General features: G+C 36.4%; 3 protein-coding genes across 6 annotated transcripts in view; 1 reads left to right on the forward strand and 2 right to left on the reverse strand.

Moving 5' to 3' along the window:
• Positions 1-44: 44 nt before the first annotated feature.
• LOC109541679 (CBY1-interacting BAR domain-containing protein 1) lies at positions 45-6703 on the reverse strand. Its single transcript, XM_048662748.1, has 6 exons — positions 6623-6703; positions 1657-1919; positions 1396-1544; positions 1117-1341; positions 1024-1056; positions 45-414 (listed from the first exon to the last, which is right to left on the reverse strand). Exons 1-6 carry the CDS (start codon positions 6652-6654, stop codon positions 127-129), a joined length of 990 nt encoding a protein of 329 aa, XP_048518705.1. The 5' UTR covers positions 6655-6703; the 3' UTR covers positions 45-126.
• A 29-nt stretch (positions 6704-6732) lies between these two features.
• On the reverse strand, positions 6733-8363 carry LOC109545836 (secretion-regulating guanine nucleotide exchange factor). The gene is made up of 2 exons (XM_019916678.2): positions 7992-8363; positions 6733-7929 (listed from the first exon to the last, which is right to left on the reverse strand). The coding sequence occupies exons 1-2, from the start codon at positions 8007-8009 to the stop codon at positions 6853-6855; spliced, it is 1095 nt and encodes a 364-aa protein (XP_019772237.1). The 5' UTR covers positions 8010-8363; the 3' UTR covers positions 6733-6852.
• Positions 8364-8398: 35 nt separating this feature from the next.
• Positions 8399-15496, forward strand: part of LOC109544731 (rho guanine nucleotide exchange factor 6) — a 29853-nt gene continuing 22755 nt past the window's right edge. The window contains exons 1-2 of one of the 4 annotated variants that reach the window (XM_048662746.1): positions 8399-8477; positions 10126-10204. In XM_048662746.1, the coding sequence (XP_048518703.1) occupies positions 10142-10204 (63 nt within the window). In that variant the 5' untranslated portion in view covers positions 8399-8477; positions 10126-10141. Of the gene's footprint in view, positions 8478-8561; positions 8794-9036; positions 9161-10125; positions 10205-15496 lie in introns of those variants that run through there. The other 3 variants (XM_048662744.1, XM_048662745.1, XM_048662747.1) reach the window with 3 other exon arrangements.

A 15496-nucleotide genomic window follows, 5' to 3' on the forward strand; every position in this document is an offset into this window, starting at 1 on the left:
AATCGCACTTGTTTTAGAAGGGTAAAACTTTAATTTCCCTTAATTCAAATATATTCCCAAGCGGATCCTATTGAAATTATTTAAAATGACCGGCCGTGTTTTTCATTATCCAGGCAAATCACTGTTTTAATGCACTTTCTTGGGATCGTTTCGCATCTCCATAGAAGACTCATCCTCCTCGGCATCATCGTCACTCTCTATTGTCTCCGAATCAGATTCCTCCGTTTCGCTCAGGCTGTGCTTGATCGAATCCAAAGTGTCCTGGCTTTTATTTAACCGGTCCTTTGAGAATCGTTTAGTATGGGAGCTGGAGAAAATTGCTCCCAAAGACTGTGTRGATCGGAGCAGGRCGCTTCKCGCCCCTGGGGAATTTCGATGGGTAGTTTCAGGCAAACGCAGTGATTTTTTGAACTCCTGTAAAAAGTAGTTGTAGGCTTTAGAGTAGATTTTTAGGGAATCTGRCCTGGRCAGAGGGTCAAYTGAGCGGAATTGATTAGTTGATTCATTTTTTTATTCTRGGACTGCGCCAAATTGTCTGACCGCTTTAGACTGTGACMGTRAACCTTGTTGGTACTGTGAGGAATGATTTGTATGYAAAAAAAAASATTTTCTAAAAAACTWAAACCAATKGAAAACTTCTGAGCATGGCATTGAATAAAGGGGRAAATTTCCATAACAAAGTTTGTATTCACGGTKCCCCTGAAGTCTTCAATAAGCTGTAACTGACGGTACTTTAATTCTYCGTGAATTTTACAGAGATTTATAAAAGGTGACTTTTTGGCAAATCTTCAGTTTGCAGGTCTTGGAAGAAAGATCTAAATATGTCCAAAATAAGTAAAACATATAAAATTGACCTTCATCATGCTATAGTGGTACTTAAAATAGGCATTTTGTATTTTTACAGTAGGGATTCATTCACTAACTGTATATTGAAGTTAGACACTAATCTGAACTGGAATTGAAAGCAAATAGCCGCTCACTATATAAAAAACACGTTGWAATTGAAATGAAATATTKGTTTACCAAGTCCATTTTTCCTCTAGTTGTTTGAAAGTCCTTAGAAAAAAATKCYATYGTAAATTYAGAGTAGCARAACAACGAAAAACTTTTTCTTACTTCAAGRTCGGARTCCTCGTTGATTCCGTTAACCAATGAAAAAGCGYCTGTGAGCACTTCCAAACTGCGAGCATGGTACCCCATTTCGATACGGATAAAGTCCAGTAGAATCGCCTTTAARTCGTGCAGCTTTTSCTTCTCGAAAGTTGACGCCTTTTCCTCAATAGTGTGTACTGTTTTGGACAGTTCGGCTGTGGCCTTTGCCACTTCCGTTTCCGCTTGCATCTATAAAAAGGTACAATTAATGAAGATTTGGACTGCAGATTGGGTACCACGAACAATTTGTTGTCGGTTCCGTGGGTTCTTCTCCCTGATGCGGTCCAGTTGTTTCTTCCTCTGCATTTCACGCTCTCTGGCCGCAAAAATGTCCCTCACCTCCTCCCTGGCTCGTTTGCAAATGTCCTCGTATTTGGAAAACTCTCCCACCACTATGGAAAAACACACAATAATCGAGTTTTACTACTTAGTCCACACTTGATTTTCGGAGCCAGATTAAATCTACAACAAATGAAGAAGTTTCATTTGCTATGCTATCTTTACCTTTCAACTCCAGACCCCGTGTCCTGGCGTCCCCATAGTCACTAAGAGTGGACATGGACGCGGCAAAGCCGTCCAGTCCAATGGACAAGGATCGATTAACTGTTTCCCCAGCAGAGTATGAGATAACGGATTTGGATATTTCATCTCCTTTGTCCCGAACTCGGGCGGTTTTCCGTGCATACTGGCCAAAAACATCGCATAGATCTGCCAGATGTTTTTCCACCAGTTGAATGCGATTCTGCAAAAACTTTGCTTCTTCTTCGCTAAGGAGGGATTGTGATAAACTTGTGATTAAAGCGAGGTGACAATAATCTGCATATTGAGCACTAAATCAGATAACGGTGTACTGGCGATTTTGTCTTCCAACAAAAATCAGATTCACGTTTAAATTCATAAAAACTAAATTTTAATTAAGGAAACTCGAAAGACTCTCATGCTCAACAAAGCATAATGATTAAATAGAGGTATTGCAAAAGGTGAATTCAATGGCGATTAATATAAAAACATGTGCTCGTGTAATCAATCTTATGTGTCTTACAAAAAACATAAATTATAAATTTCATCATTATTTTAAATAATTGCACCAAAACTTTGAAACACGCGTCAAAAAAACACAAAATTACAAAAATTACATATAACATTTCGGTAAATTCACGGTTCAGGACGTCGCAGTTTCTAACTGCTTTATTCACTGGACATTTGTATGCCAAATTTAATTTGTGGAACCTTCCTCCCACGCTTTTGGCAAAAGCTCTGGGAAGTTGGCCATTACGCACATTTAGTACATGCACGGCATTTATTTCCTTTGCATTATGCTCATATTTTGATTTTAATTATATGATTTGGGCATGGTGGTCTGTGTCGATTTTTCAAAATTGTGTAATCCCAAAGTAACAAACCACGAGCTGCCATTGGCCCCAAGTTTTGCAAAATTAAATTTCTTGTGAATAAGAAATAGTCAAAAATTAATAGATGTTAAGACTATTGTCGCAACCTTGATAAAGGAATGACTGAAATTCAAAGTTTGAATTAGACCAAAATCAGAATCACAAAAATAACGAAATAAAATATATTTGTTAAAAATATTAAAGGTAAATGCTTAAACCGGGGTGTTTTAGAATTTAACAACTTAAAAGAACGCAGCCTACAATCAAACATTGCTCTAGTCAAAAGTATTTAAAAGAAAGGACGAATTAAACGTTTATACGTACTTTTATGCATACAAGTTTTGCTCTTGTAATTATAGTGCTGTTTTTATGAGCCGTTGGCTTTTCAACGATATTTTTCAAATTTTGTTCACCCGCAAGAGTTCTGAGACGTTCGTTATTTTCAGCTGAACATTGTGCACACTTAGTGCATGCGCAACATTAATTTGATTTGTCCGATTTTTGGCTGTGGTGTCCAAAAACATTTGTCTCCGTCAATTTTCCTAAATTGTGTGATTTCTAGTCTAGAAGTACTAAACCATGCGCCGGCTCTAGTCCCAAATGTTGCAAAAAATATAGTCAGAACGTAAATTTCAGCTGAACCTCTTATTCACCTCAGAAGAAATAGTCAAAAAATAAGATGTTCAGACTCCAGTCTCAACCTTGAGAGGGAATGTCTGAAATTCAAAATTTGAATTAGATCAAAATCTGAGTCTCATGCAAATAACGAAATAAAATTAATTAAGAATTTATCAACGTAAAACAAAACATCCTGCAATATAGCATTCCTGCAGTTCAAAAGCATTTAGAAGAAAGCATGAAGTAAACGTTCATATGAAAATCAGAATATCACGAAAATATAAAAATAAAATCTCTTTCTTAAAAACATTAAAAGAAAATGCTTAAAACAAAACGTGTTTAAGAATTTAACAACTTAAATCAAACATCCTGCAATTTAACATTCCTCCAGCCAAAGGTGTCTACAAAAAGACGAATTAAATGTTAATTTTTTTATTATCAAAATATTTGCTCTATCGAAAGATTGCTATGATTTTAGTGCTGTTGGCTTTTAAACGAGCTTTTTTACGTTTTATTCAGCTGAATAGTTGCAAGAGTCCTCAGAAATTTGATATTTTCAACTGGCCATTGTGCACACTTAATACGTGCACGGCATTAGTTTTTATTTGCACAATTTTTGGCCAGATTGCGTGGTTCCAAAGTATTAAATCATGCGCCGCTACTGGTCCTAAAAGTAGGGCAAAAACGTAAATTTCAAGTGAATAACAAAACATGAGGACGGAAGACAAGACGTTCGGAAATTGGCAAAAATTAAGTAGATGTTCAGATTATTGTCGCAACCTTGATAAAGGAATGACTGAAATTCCAAATTTGAAATAGACCAAAATCAGAATCACAAAAATGACAAAATAAAATATATTTGTGAAAAATATTAAAAGTAAATGCTTAAAACAGGGTGTTTTAAAATTTAACAACTTAAGAAAACGCAGCCTACAATCGAACATTCCTCTAGTCAAAAGTATTTAGAAGAAAGGACGAATTAAACGTTTATACGTATTTTTATGAATAAAATATTTGCTCTTATAATTATAGTACCGTTTTACAATCCGTTGGTTTTTCAACGATATTTTTCAAATTTTGTTCACCCACAAGAGTTCTCAGACGTTCGATATTTTCAGCTGTGTGCACACTTAGTGCATGCATAATGCATATGCGTAAAAATATATAAATAAACTATTTTTCTTAAGAATATTAACAGAAAATGCTTAAAACAAAACATGTTTAAGAATTTAACAACTTAAATCAAACATCCTGCAATTTAACATTCAATAGTCAGCAAAGGTGTCTAAAAAACGAATTTACCATGTTTATCACTAAACAAGGTGAAATTGCCAAAAATTAAGCAGATGTTTAGACCACAGAACACCTCTGAACTGACTAAAGTCTTAACCTTGCTAAGGGAGTGTCTTAAACAGAGACAATCTGAAATCAAAAATTTGAATTACATGCATTTAGAAGGAAGATCGAATCAAAAATTTACACGTTTTTTTATGATTAAACTATTTGATCAATGCTGAACTAAGCAGCTTATTAAAAATAGAAAATCGACGAGAGAAATGAAACAATCTTTTTGAGTTCTCAAAAAAGTCTTGGTTTCAAGAAGTTTTAGATTTGCGTGTTTTTTTGAGCTGCAAAATTGATTCAAACACGACGTTGCTTTTTTGGCCCTCAGGCCCCATTTGTGCCACAGAATTCGTTTTGGCATCGTTAGATAGAGAATTGAAAATTCGATTTAGTCATCACCACAAGAGTGAGGAAATGCGAGTGATTTTGACYCAGAAAGCGAAATTTCAATATCATACACTTAGGTACAAAGATTATGWWAWWATTTCATGTTTTCCGTCCCGTTTTYGCACATTTCTCGAAAGCAAAATGAGCCAGAGGGCTCATCTTTACATCATTACAGAGAGCACTAAATGGCTTTTTTAGAAAGTGAACCATCARTAAGGAAATGTTGGCAGTTTTCTCAAARAAGTCTTGGTTTCAGGAAGTTTTAGATTTGCGTGTTTTTTTTTTGAGTTGCAAAATTGACTCAAACACGACGTTGCTTTTTTGGCAGTCTCTCAGGCCCCATTTGTGCCACAGAATTCGTTTTGGTATGGTGGGATAGAGAATTGAAAATCCGATTTAGTCATCACCACATGAGTGAGGAAATTCGAGTGGTTTTGACCCAGAAAGCAAAAATGGAATATCAGACACTTAAGTGCAAATATTATGAAAAATTTTCATGTTTTCCGTCCCGATTTTACTCATTTCTCGAAAGGAAAATGAGCCAGAGGGCTCATCTTTACATCACAAATTGAGAATAGGGTAGAAATTGGTAAATGGGAGAAAAAATAACCAGCGTAATGCTCTTTGTTGAAGAGAATATTAGTAAATTCTTAAGCCATGTAAGACGACAGGAGTTAGTTAAATTGGGCTACTCATCCAAATTGAGAAACCAAAGAAAGAACTTTAAATCTCAAGGAAATCACCAACCGAATTCCTATGTTAAAGGTCTTTTTTTGCTCGTAGAAATATATGTTTTGTTTATTGTAAAGTTCCTTATAACTTCAGATTAACAGTCACCAAATCTCTAAACGAAATTTCATACAGTGGGATATTTTCTAGTGATATTAAATATGAAAACTTAGCTAGTCGGAGAGGAACCTGTGAAATGTCTATAAAATTATAAGGGAATAAAAGCGAATTCTCAGGGTAGATTGATTCAAAGTTGGTTTCAGTCTCCTAAAGAATTTGTAAAAAATTGTGAATACAGAGTAACCAAACCATAATCTGAAAGAAATAACCAACCTAATTATCTTCGTTTTCAGATAAGTAAAGCCTTAAGGTATAGTCTTAGCCTTAAGAGGACTGTTGACATTGAAAAATTTTAATTTATTATTTTAAGTTTGCAAGTGAAATACAAAATTCAAAGTAGAAAATAATATCTAATATCAATGAATCACGTCTCTTTGTCAAACACACCAAAAAATTGTTAGGAAAAGGTTCAGCATTGATAAGGAATTGTTTCAGTTTCAAAAATGTTCTAAAAATTCAACTGACTCAAAGTTGAATTCTCTCCGTCCTTCAAAATTGTCTTTGTTAATGATAGAAGTGAATTCGTATCTTTGATACGGCTTGAAAGACAGCTTTGGAAATTCAAAAATGTACACGCAATGTTCATCTTATGGATCCGGATTACACTTAGTTACTCAAAGAAAACCCAAAGTTGCATATGTTGAACAAGTGAGCCGGAGATAGAGCACAAAACGATTAAAATCCGCTTGTAAACAGCAAAGATACTGGAGTCTAAACAAAGTGATAAAGATGTTTTCGGCCTGTTTTACAATTCTATTTAGATGCATGTGTAAACATAATCGGCGATAAGGTTGTGTGAATATCCGTTCACTTGTTATCATCCGAATGATGTTTTCATAAAACGTGTGCCCTAAATGTATTAAAATAAATAAAATACTTGCCAACTGGTTTTGGAGCGTAAGGAATTGAGCATTTTCGTTGACAATTGTCAGCAACAATACACACAAACAAGCAGCTGGGACTAGATGGGGGAGAAATCGATAAGCAGCTATTGTCCACGCATAAAGTCCTATTTATTACAAAAATAATGCATTGATACAATAATTACACATCATCTTAATTATAAAAATACTTATGAACAATAAAAAAGAGAAACAAGACAATGTCGAGACTAATTAAGGACTGCAAAAGAACTTCCGGTGCAGGCAAAAGCCAATCTAACGCTTCTGTTGTCCAAGATTTGCGTAGGTGTTCGCACCTCCTTTTTGTCGCCGGTACCGCAACCGCCATGCTCGTTCCAGCCCCAAGTGTACAGTTTGTTGTCGGTGGTCACAGCAAGGTTGTGCTCCGAACCCAAACTGAGCTGCCTCACCTTGTCCAAAGTACGGATTTTTTCGGGTTTGGATGGGACATCCCTCGGGGATCCTAACTGTCCGTAGGTGTCTCTGCCCCAAGTATAAACTTCACCATTTCTGGTGATAGCAGCGCTATGCGTCCAGCCAGCATAGACATTCTCCAAACCTTCCAAACAGAAGACTTCCAACGGGATGAAGCTGCTTGCGACATTGGGGGCAATCCCCAGTTGTCCAAACTTGTTTTCGCCCCAGCTCAGAACAGTGCCATTCTCTCTCAGTGCCAGAGTGTGATTCTGCCCACTGGCTACACTAATCACATCCTCCAATTCGGGTAATCTTGTTATACTCAAGTAGTTATTATCATCAAAATTGTCCCCTAAGCCCAGCTGGCCTTTGGCTCCTGTCCCAGCCACCAAAAGGCCGCGCTCTTTGGTGATCATGGCGGAGTGTCTCAAGCCGCAGCTCACCTTCTTGAAGCCAGTTGCTAATTTCTGAGACACTTGCAGTCTTGAAGGAATGCCCGTACATGTTATGCTTTTTGACAGCCCCAGCTGGGTGTACTGATTGTTGCCCCATACGAACTGTTTGCCGCATTCGGACACGGCGGCACTGAAGTCCCAACCGCAGGATATTTCCACGATTTTAAATTCCTTTAAAATCTCGATTTGAGTGAGCTTGACCGTATCGTCAGACAGGCCCAGTTGGCCCTTGGAGTTCCAGCCGCAGCAATAGACGAAACCATGGCAATCCAAAATCAAAGTATGACCAGCTCCTCCAGTAATGCACACGATATCCCTAGCATTCAATTCGCTACCTTTAAGCGAAATCTCCTTAGGGCTGATTTCTTCTTCCGACTTGTAGCCCAGCCCTAATTGGCCATAACTATTCGCACCCTGTAACAAAGGATTTGAATGAAATTCGCTGATCAGACCCAGGTTGAACGAGGAAAACTTACCCAAGCGTACAGACTCATAATGCACAGAGAAATATGTGAGAAAATCCGTCTTGCTAATGCACGCGTCCTTTCTGTGGAATTGTAAGGTTATAATGCCTGGACTGGCCTGGATTGGGTGAAAAAAGACGTCAAATGGATTTTGTTTTTTGTCAATTAATGCGCGCACATTAGTGGAAAGATGGCTTGTAGGCTGTTATTCGTTCACACCGCACTGCTGCACAATAAATCCCACGAATTAGCGACGTTAAACAGTAAAACCCATTGATATTTCGCAAAAAACAATCGGAATTATTTGTTACAAAAAACAGTTCGCTGACTCATCTGGGGAGACTGTCATACGCACTACTTTGGTTGGCAGAACTGCTACCGTTCGTCTGATGTTTTAATTTAAATTTTTTGCATTTGCATACATTATTATGAATTCTTATCTCTATTTTCGTATTTTTGATAACCCAACCAACTATTTGTTCGAATTTTAACAACAAAGTAAGTTTTCTAACAATTTCCTTTATCCTCAGCGCCCTCAGAGCATGCAACATTAGCTTAAATAAAAAAATATTTTTTTTATTGTTTTCTTGTGGCAAAGCTGCCAGACTGTCAGTCCCAAATCAAAATAAATGTCTGTCAATCAGCTGAAGTTTTCAATATTTTTATTAACTTTTACTAGTTAGTGAGTTGTTGTTTCTTTACGAATCGGACAATTAGTACGGTTTTGTGTAGTCTTCAAAGTGTCTGCTGCTTGAGGGCCATAAGTGAGCATTTTCCCAAATTTACCTAACCTCACTTGGGGCTGTATTTTTATGTAAGTCCCCTTTAAGTGGAATTTTGATAGGGCAATATTTCGATAGGGTTTTATTTAACTTATCTCGTTTTCTCAGAGAGTAAACTGTAGAAGATTGCCCCAGAATCTATGGCTAGTTTCAGCACTTCATTAGTATGCCTTAATCGGTCCTATTGTATGTCGTGGCGTTATATTTATGTTAATAGGTTTATTAATTTATTTATGTTAATAGGTCATAAAAGCGAGAAGTTCGATGTTAAGTTGAGTCATTTTCTCAATTTATCTTCAACAGATAAGCGTCGCATGCGAAAAGTGGGTTCCTACTAAAATAGCAAGTAATTAGCTAGTTTGGGCGCTAATGAATTTCGTTAATAGTTACTTACGTACGGTATGTATGTATTCTCTCATTACTGACACTTTCTTAATGCCGCTTCTTCCGCAAATAATATTTAAATCAGTTTTTGCGTTGTAAGTTTACCAGCTAACTTTTCTGCGTTTTTTCTCTATCGTAAGAAAAATGTTTATATCGGATCACCGTCTAACAAAATATTTACAGGCAGGAAAGTTAGAGATTATTTGAGCTATGCGTTAAACGTGCATCATACCTAGAGGAAAACCCTTAATTTTATCGAGGTGTTATAACGCATTGACGCACAGAGCGGCCTCAACACAAAAGTGCTACAAAACACAGTGTTACCCATGTCTGATATCCAGTAAACACCCAACCCACAATCAACGCTTTAATATGCGAGTCTTTTCGAAGATTTGGCGAATTCTTAATAGCTGGAATCCAGCAAAACTGTAGCAACCTAATTGAAAAGAAAAGTTTTTTGCATAAGAGTTGAACTGGCGAATGACCGATGAAAGTTTTCATTTGATCTGATTTTACAATTAGTTAGAACCTAACAAAATCAGTTCGTCTCTCCAGAAAAGATCGTAAAAATCCTGGTTGTGGGTTGTGTTCAATTTTGTGTCAGTATTCAAATAAGATTCGTCCTGAGAATGTTTTTTTGCAAAAGAACTTAAGAATCCCGTTCTCGAAAGGTGTTTTTTCGTCACCCCTCCGATACTGAATCGGCAGCTTCAACTAACTGCTGCAGCTCTGGGCAGCTAATTGTTAATTAGCCCCGACTCGCCTTGATATATTAATAATTCCTCCAAAAGCAACTCGGCTCAGAATATGCCTGGCTGTTTGCCAGATTCACCCAAGATCTTATGCCATATGCCAAGAATGTGTCGACATTCAGAAAATACTTTGTACCGTTCAATAGTGGCCGATTTTCTCCCGTTCCCGAACAAGTGCTTATTCGGTCGTGCATTTTTCTGGTTTTAAGGAACCTTTTTCCGTTACAGGTGTTGATGGCAGAACATGGCTGGAGAATCACTGGTAGTAGAGGCCCTGTATGGCTTTAAAGGCAGCAACAATGATGAGGTGAGTTACACAGAGTAGTGGATTGGTCCCAAAACTGTTCAGTTGTAACTAAACTAGTGACCCACCATAAAACATTCAAATGTTACATCTAATGGAAATCAATTGCGCTACAGGAAGACCCAATGAAAAGTGCGATTTTCTGTCCAACATACTCAGGTTAATGGATAATAAACATCATTGATTAATCATTAGCTAAATAAATGCTGCCTGCTTTTCTCATAGGTAAAGTGTGGAAAGTTCAGCACTTTTCCATGTCATCGCACGGGCTTCGAAAATAAACGCGCATTTTTTCAATTCACATCCCATTCAGAAGCGATTTCTATTTTTAAACGCCCAGTGTTGTTACTAGGGCTATCACCAGTATCATAACGCATTAGTCACTAATATTCTTGCTGAAAAATGCTGCAAAGATTTTATTTATTCCCTGGACTGGGGGGAATTAAGCATGCAGTTGTTTGTTTGGACTTTCCCGATTCCTTCCAACTGCTTTATGAAGTTGCGCATTTTGTTGTCCTGATCCTCACTGGAGTAAAATGTAATTTTAGGAAGAATTTCCATATAGAAAACTATTAGATTATTATCTAAGATTAAAGCTTCCTTCTTAAAGCAATGCTGATGATAACAACATCTGGTTATAATGATGATCGATCAACCATCAACCGATTGCTAGCGCACTTTACTTAGGTACATATTGAATTTTTTTAAACCCGCGATTTATTTAATTATTTGCGTTCGCGGCAGTATCGAATTGAAATGTCATAGTGTCTACATTAATTTGAGTTTTTTTCTCACAAAAATTATTATATTTATTCAAATTGTGGCGTCATTCAAAGCTTAGTGAAACGACCCATAACCTTAACGTCCGAAATTTCGATTTAACGAGTCCTTGCCACTCCAGAATGCATAAAAGTTCTAATAAAACCGGCTAGAAAATAAACATTCTAATGAAAATTGCTATTTGCTATGGTTAGACATTCTTTCAACCGCATCAATAATTTTAGCTTTTTACTAAGAATTCCAGTTTGTCTCACTTCAGTTTTCCATTAATGGATATTCCATTAGTGGTTCTAAGTCATCATTTTTGTGGCGCTCCTTTTATGGTCGATTTCCGATTTTCTGATCGTTCTTGCGAAAAAGATGTTCACTTCTAGAATGTTCGAGTTGCATTAGTTTTCGATTTGTACCTAATGCGGGATTCGCCCTCCAACAGTATCCATTTCCTCCATTGATAGGGTTGGGCAGTCTTTGCCATCGAACATACGGTTCAAGTCACATACAATTTTCACCAAGAGAGTAATTTAGTTAAAAAAGTCCCCAGCCTGGAATACCAGTTGTTTTTCCTCGATAACCATAAACTAATGCTAAGATTAAGCTTAACTTTCTAAAATTAATTAATCAATTAAAACCCAAAACGAAACTAAAACGTTTCGCATCAAGTTTCGCTCAAAACAAATCGCAAACGCGTGCAACATAAACAACTAATTAAGAAAAATTCGAAATGAAACGGAAAAATGTCCCCGATAGAGTATGAGAATTGCAAGTTGCCTCTTGCTCTAGATGAGAAGTTCTGATTTTTTTAAGCGTACGGTGCACTTGTGCGAAAAGGTTTATTTCTGACACAATATTTACTGAACCTTCAAAAATGAGGGTTTGGTTCGGATCGAATAAAGTTTGCGGAATTTTCAGATTCAATGGTTTTCTTTAGAGTCTGTGAATTGCAAGTTTCCACTTGCTCCAGATGAGAAGCTATTTTCGGGCCAATGTTTCCTTAGCCTGCAAAAATGAGGGTTTTGTGCGATTTGAAGGAAAATATCGGAGTTTTTTTATATTGAAGTGTTCTCTATAAAGTGTGTGAATTACAAGTTTCTACTCGCTTTAGGTGAGAAGTTCTGATTTCTGAAGCGGACGGAGCAGTTGAGCGAAAACGTTTATTTTTCGGCCAAAATTAACTAAACTGCCAAAAATGAGAATTTTGTCCGATTTTAATGAGATATTCGGAGTATGCAGCTGCAAGTGTCTTCTATAGAGTCAGTGAATTGCAAGTTTCTACTTGTTTTATAGGAGAAGTTGTGATTTGTTGTAGCAGACTGTGGCGTTTTGCGAAAACGATAATTTTTGGCCCAAACCTTACTAAACTTACAAAAATGAGGGTTTTGTCCGATTTGAATGAAAAATGCGGAGTATTCAGCTGGAAGAGTCTTCTATAGAGTCAGTGAATTGCAAGGTTCTATTTGCTTTATATGAGAAGTTGTGATTTTTTGTAGCAGACTGTGGAGTTCTGAGAAAACGTTCATTTTTGGCCCAAAATTAACCAGACCTGCAAAATTGAGGGTTTCTGTGCGATTCGAATGAAAATTTAGGGATTGACAGATTCAAGTGTCTTCTATAGAGTCTAATCTTTTGCAAGTTTCCGTTTGGTCGAGAAAAGTTTCGTTTTATTGGAGCGGGCGGTGGAGCTGTGTGAAAGCGTTTATTTTTGCCCCAATCTTCACTAAGCCTGAAAAAATGAGGGAATTATGCGATTTTATTGAAATTTTCGGAGTTTTAAGATTCAAGTGTTCTCTATAGAGTCTGTGAATTGCAAGTTTCCAGTTGCCCGAGATAAGAAGTCATGCTTTTTTGAAGCGGACGCTGCACTTAAACCTTTATTTTTTTTAAACGTACGTAAAAGGTTTAGAAAATTCTAAACCTCCAAAAATGAGGGTTGCTGTGCGATTTGAATGAAAATTTTGGGATTTTTAGGCCCAAATGTCTTCTATCGAGTCTAGTTATTTGAAAGTTTCCACTTGCTCTAGATGAGAAATAATTGATTTTTTGAAGCGGATGGTGAAGTTGTGTCATAATGTCTAATTTTGTTAACTTAACATTTTCCCAACCTGTAGAAATGAGGGTCTGTGTGCGGAGGGAATTAGATTTTCGGAGTTTTTAGATTCAAATGTGCATTATAGAGTCTTAGAATTGCAAGTTGCCTCTTGCTCTAGATGGAAAGTTATGATTTTTTGAAGCATATGGTGAAGTTGTGCGAAAAGGTTTATTTCTGGCCCAATATTTACTGAACCTTCAAAAACGAAAGTTGTGTTCGAATTGAATGAAATTTGCCATTTTTTTGCAGAAATTGCGAAATTTTCAGATTCAAGTGTTCATTATATGTAGAGTATATGAATTGTAAGTTTCCACTTGCTCCGAATGAGAAGTTTTGATTTTTTGAAGCGGACGATGCAGATGCTATTTTTGGCCCAATATTTATTTAGGAAAATTTCGGATTTCTTTATACTGAAGTGTTCTCTATAGAGTGTGTTGTGAATTACAAGTTTCTACTAGCTTTAGATGAGAAGTTCTGATTTTCCGTTTGCCCGAGAAAAGTTAAGTTTTATTGGAGCTGGCGGTGCAGTTGTGAACGCGTTTATTTTTGCGCCAATCTTTACTAAGCCTGAAAAAATGAGGGAATTATGCGATTTGATTGAAATTTTCGAAGTTTTAAGAATCAAGTGTCGTCTATAGAGTCTGTGAATTGCAAGTTTTCAGTTGCTCGAGATAAGAAGTTGTTTTTTTGAAGCGGACGCTGCAGTTAAACGTTTATTTTTTCTAAACCTCCAAAAATGAGGGTTGCTGTGCGATTTGAAAAAAGATTTCGAGATTTTTAGGCCCAAGTGTCCTCTATCGAGTCTAGTTATTTGAGTTTCCACTTGCTCTAGATGAGAAATGATTGATTTTTTAAAGCGGACTTTTTGTTAACTTAACATTTTCTCAACCTGCAGAAATGAGGTTTTCTGTGCGATTTGAATGAAATTTTCGGAATTTTTAGATTCAAGTCTATAGATTCTGTGAATTGCAAGTTTCCACTTGTTCGAGATAAGAAGTAATTATTTTTTTGGCTAGAACATTGCATTTGGAATAAAATTTATACCAAAAGCCAATGTAATGAATCTAAACGCTTGGGGAGCTGTTCGCCTTTGTCCATTCGCTGTGCCAACTATAATTGGTAACCTTAATCTGTAATACGAAAATATCAGTGATTGCATTAGTTTTGCTTTTATTCGCAGTCCAAATTGATTTATGTATTTGAATTGTACCGTCACTCAAAGTTTATTGCTACGATTCATAACCGCATCGACGAAAATTTCAATTTAACGGGTTTGCGCCACTCCAAAACGCATAAATATTCAATAATAAAATCGCTTAGAAAATAAACGTGGTAACGGAAATTAGCTGATTGTTATGGTTGTTCGGCATTGTTTGATTTGGTATCATTGCGGAAAATATAATTTTTCCCCACTTCAGTTTCGTGTCTCTGGTTAAAAGTATTAATTTAACTTTTTTTGTGCCAATTTGTTTGCAATTATACCTATTTTTTAATCATTTGGATGCATTTTCGGACTGTCAACGATATACGAATTTCGTAGGTTTCAAGGCTTTTCTCATTTGTGATTGTTTCTTGCTTTCTGATTATTTGACAAAGATACTGCAAGAATTTTGGAAAAATTGAACTCAAGTCCACCTAATATGCCGAAGCAGTGTGAAAGTTATTATGTAAAACAATTTGAATATGCATGTGTTAATGTTGGAAGCTGGATTGCGGATGAAAATGTCAGTTGATTACTTCACTTTGCTTAGCCGAAGAAAGATGGATTTTATCGATCAACATCTTAACAACCTTACGCCACTCTAAAACGCATCATGCAATCGCAGCAATGAAACGATCAGCAGTCTCGATTGAAAATAAATCGGTCATTTTTGCGTTTCTATTCCGCAATAACGACAAACAGGAAACCACTTAAATAATTTCGGTTACTGTTTACGACTCTAAAGATTCCAGAAAATCAGGCACTCTGAAGCGCAAAAATATAATTAGCAATAAAAGGACTGTGCCTAAATTACGTACGGTAAATTCTGACTATTTTTGGCAATTTAAATTAGATTTTCCATAAAAAACAGCATTTAAAAATGAAAATTGACGGTTTTCAGCTTTAAGCTCACTGTTAATGAATTTAACATTACTTCTGGGACTCATTGCATGCAGCCGGTCATTTAATTTGGAAATACTTTTGGATTTGTAATAATTACTTGTCTTATGCCGCTTGTGGTATTTGGAAATTGGAAAAGTAGTGAAACATGACGCGTTACGATTTTTGATTCAATTTATGCAAATAGATACATCGTCTTTTTCCGACAGTTTTATGCCAACACCTGGTTTTCTTTCAATTGTGTTTGCTTGAGTAAGCTATTTGAAGATACCGCGTTTTCTTCTTTTGGACGCGTTAGCATGTAATATACATATTTATCTGCGTAAAA

Source organism: Dendroctonus ponderosae, unplaced genomic scaffold (genome assembly GCF_020466585.1).
Source record: "Dendroctonus ponderosae isolate FM_Combo_2020 unplaced genomic scaffold, Dpon_F_20191213v2 Dpon_F_20191213_11, whole genome shotgun sequence".
Classification (NCBI taxonomy): domain Eukaryota; kingdom Metazoa; phylum Arthropoda; class Insecta; order Coleoptera; family Curculionidae; genus Dendroctonus; species Dendroctonus ponderosae.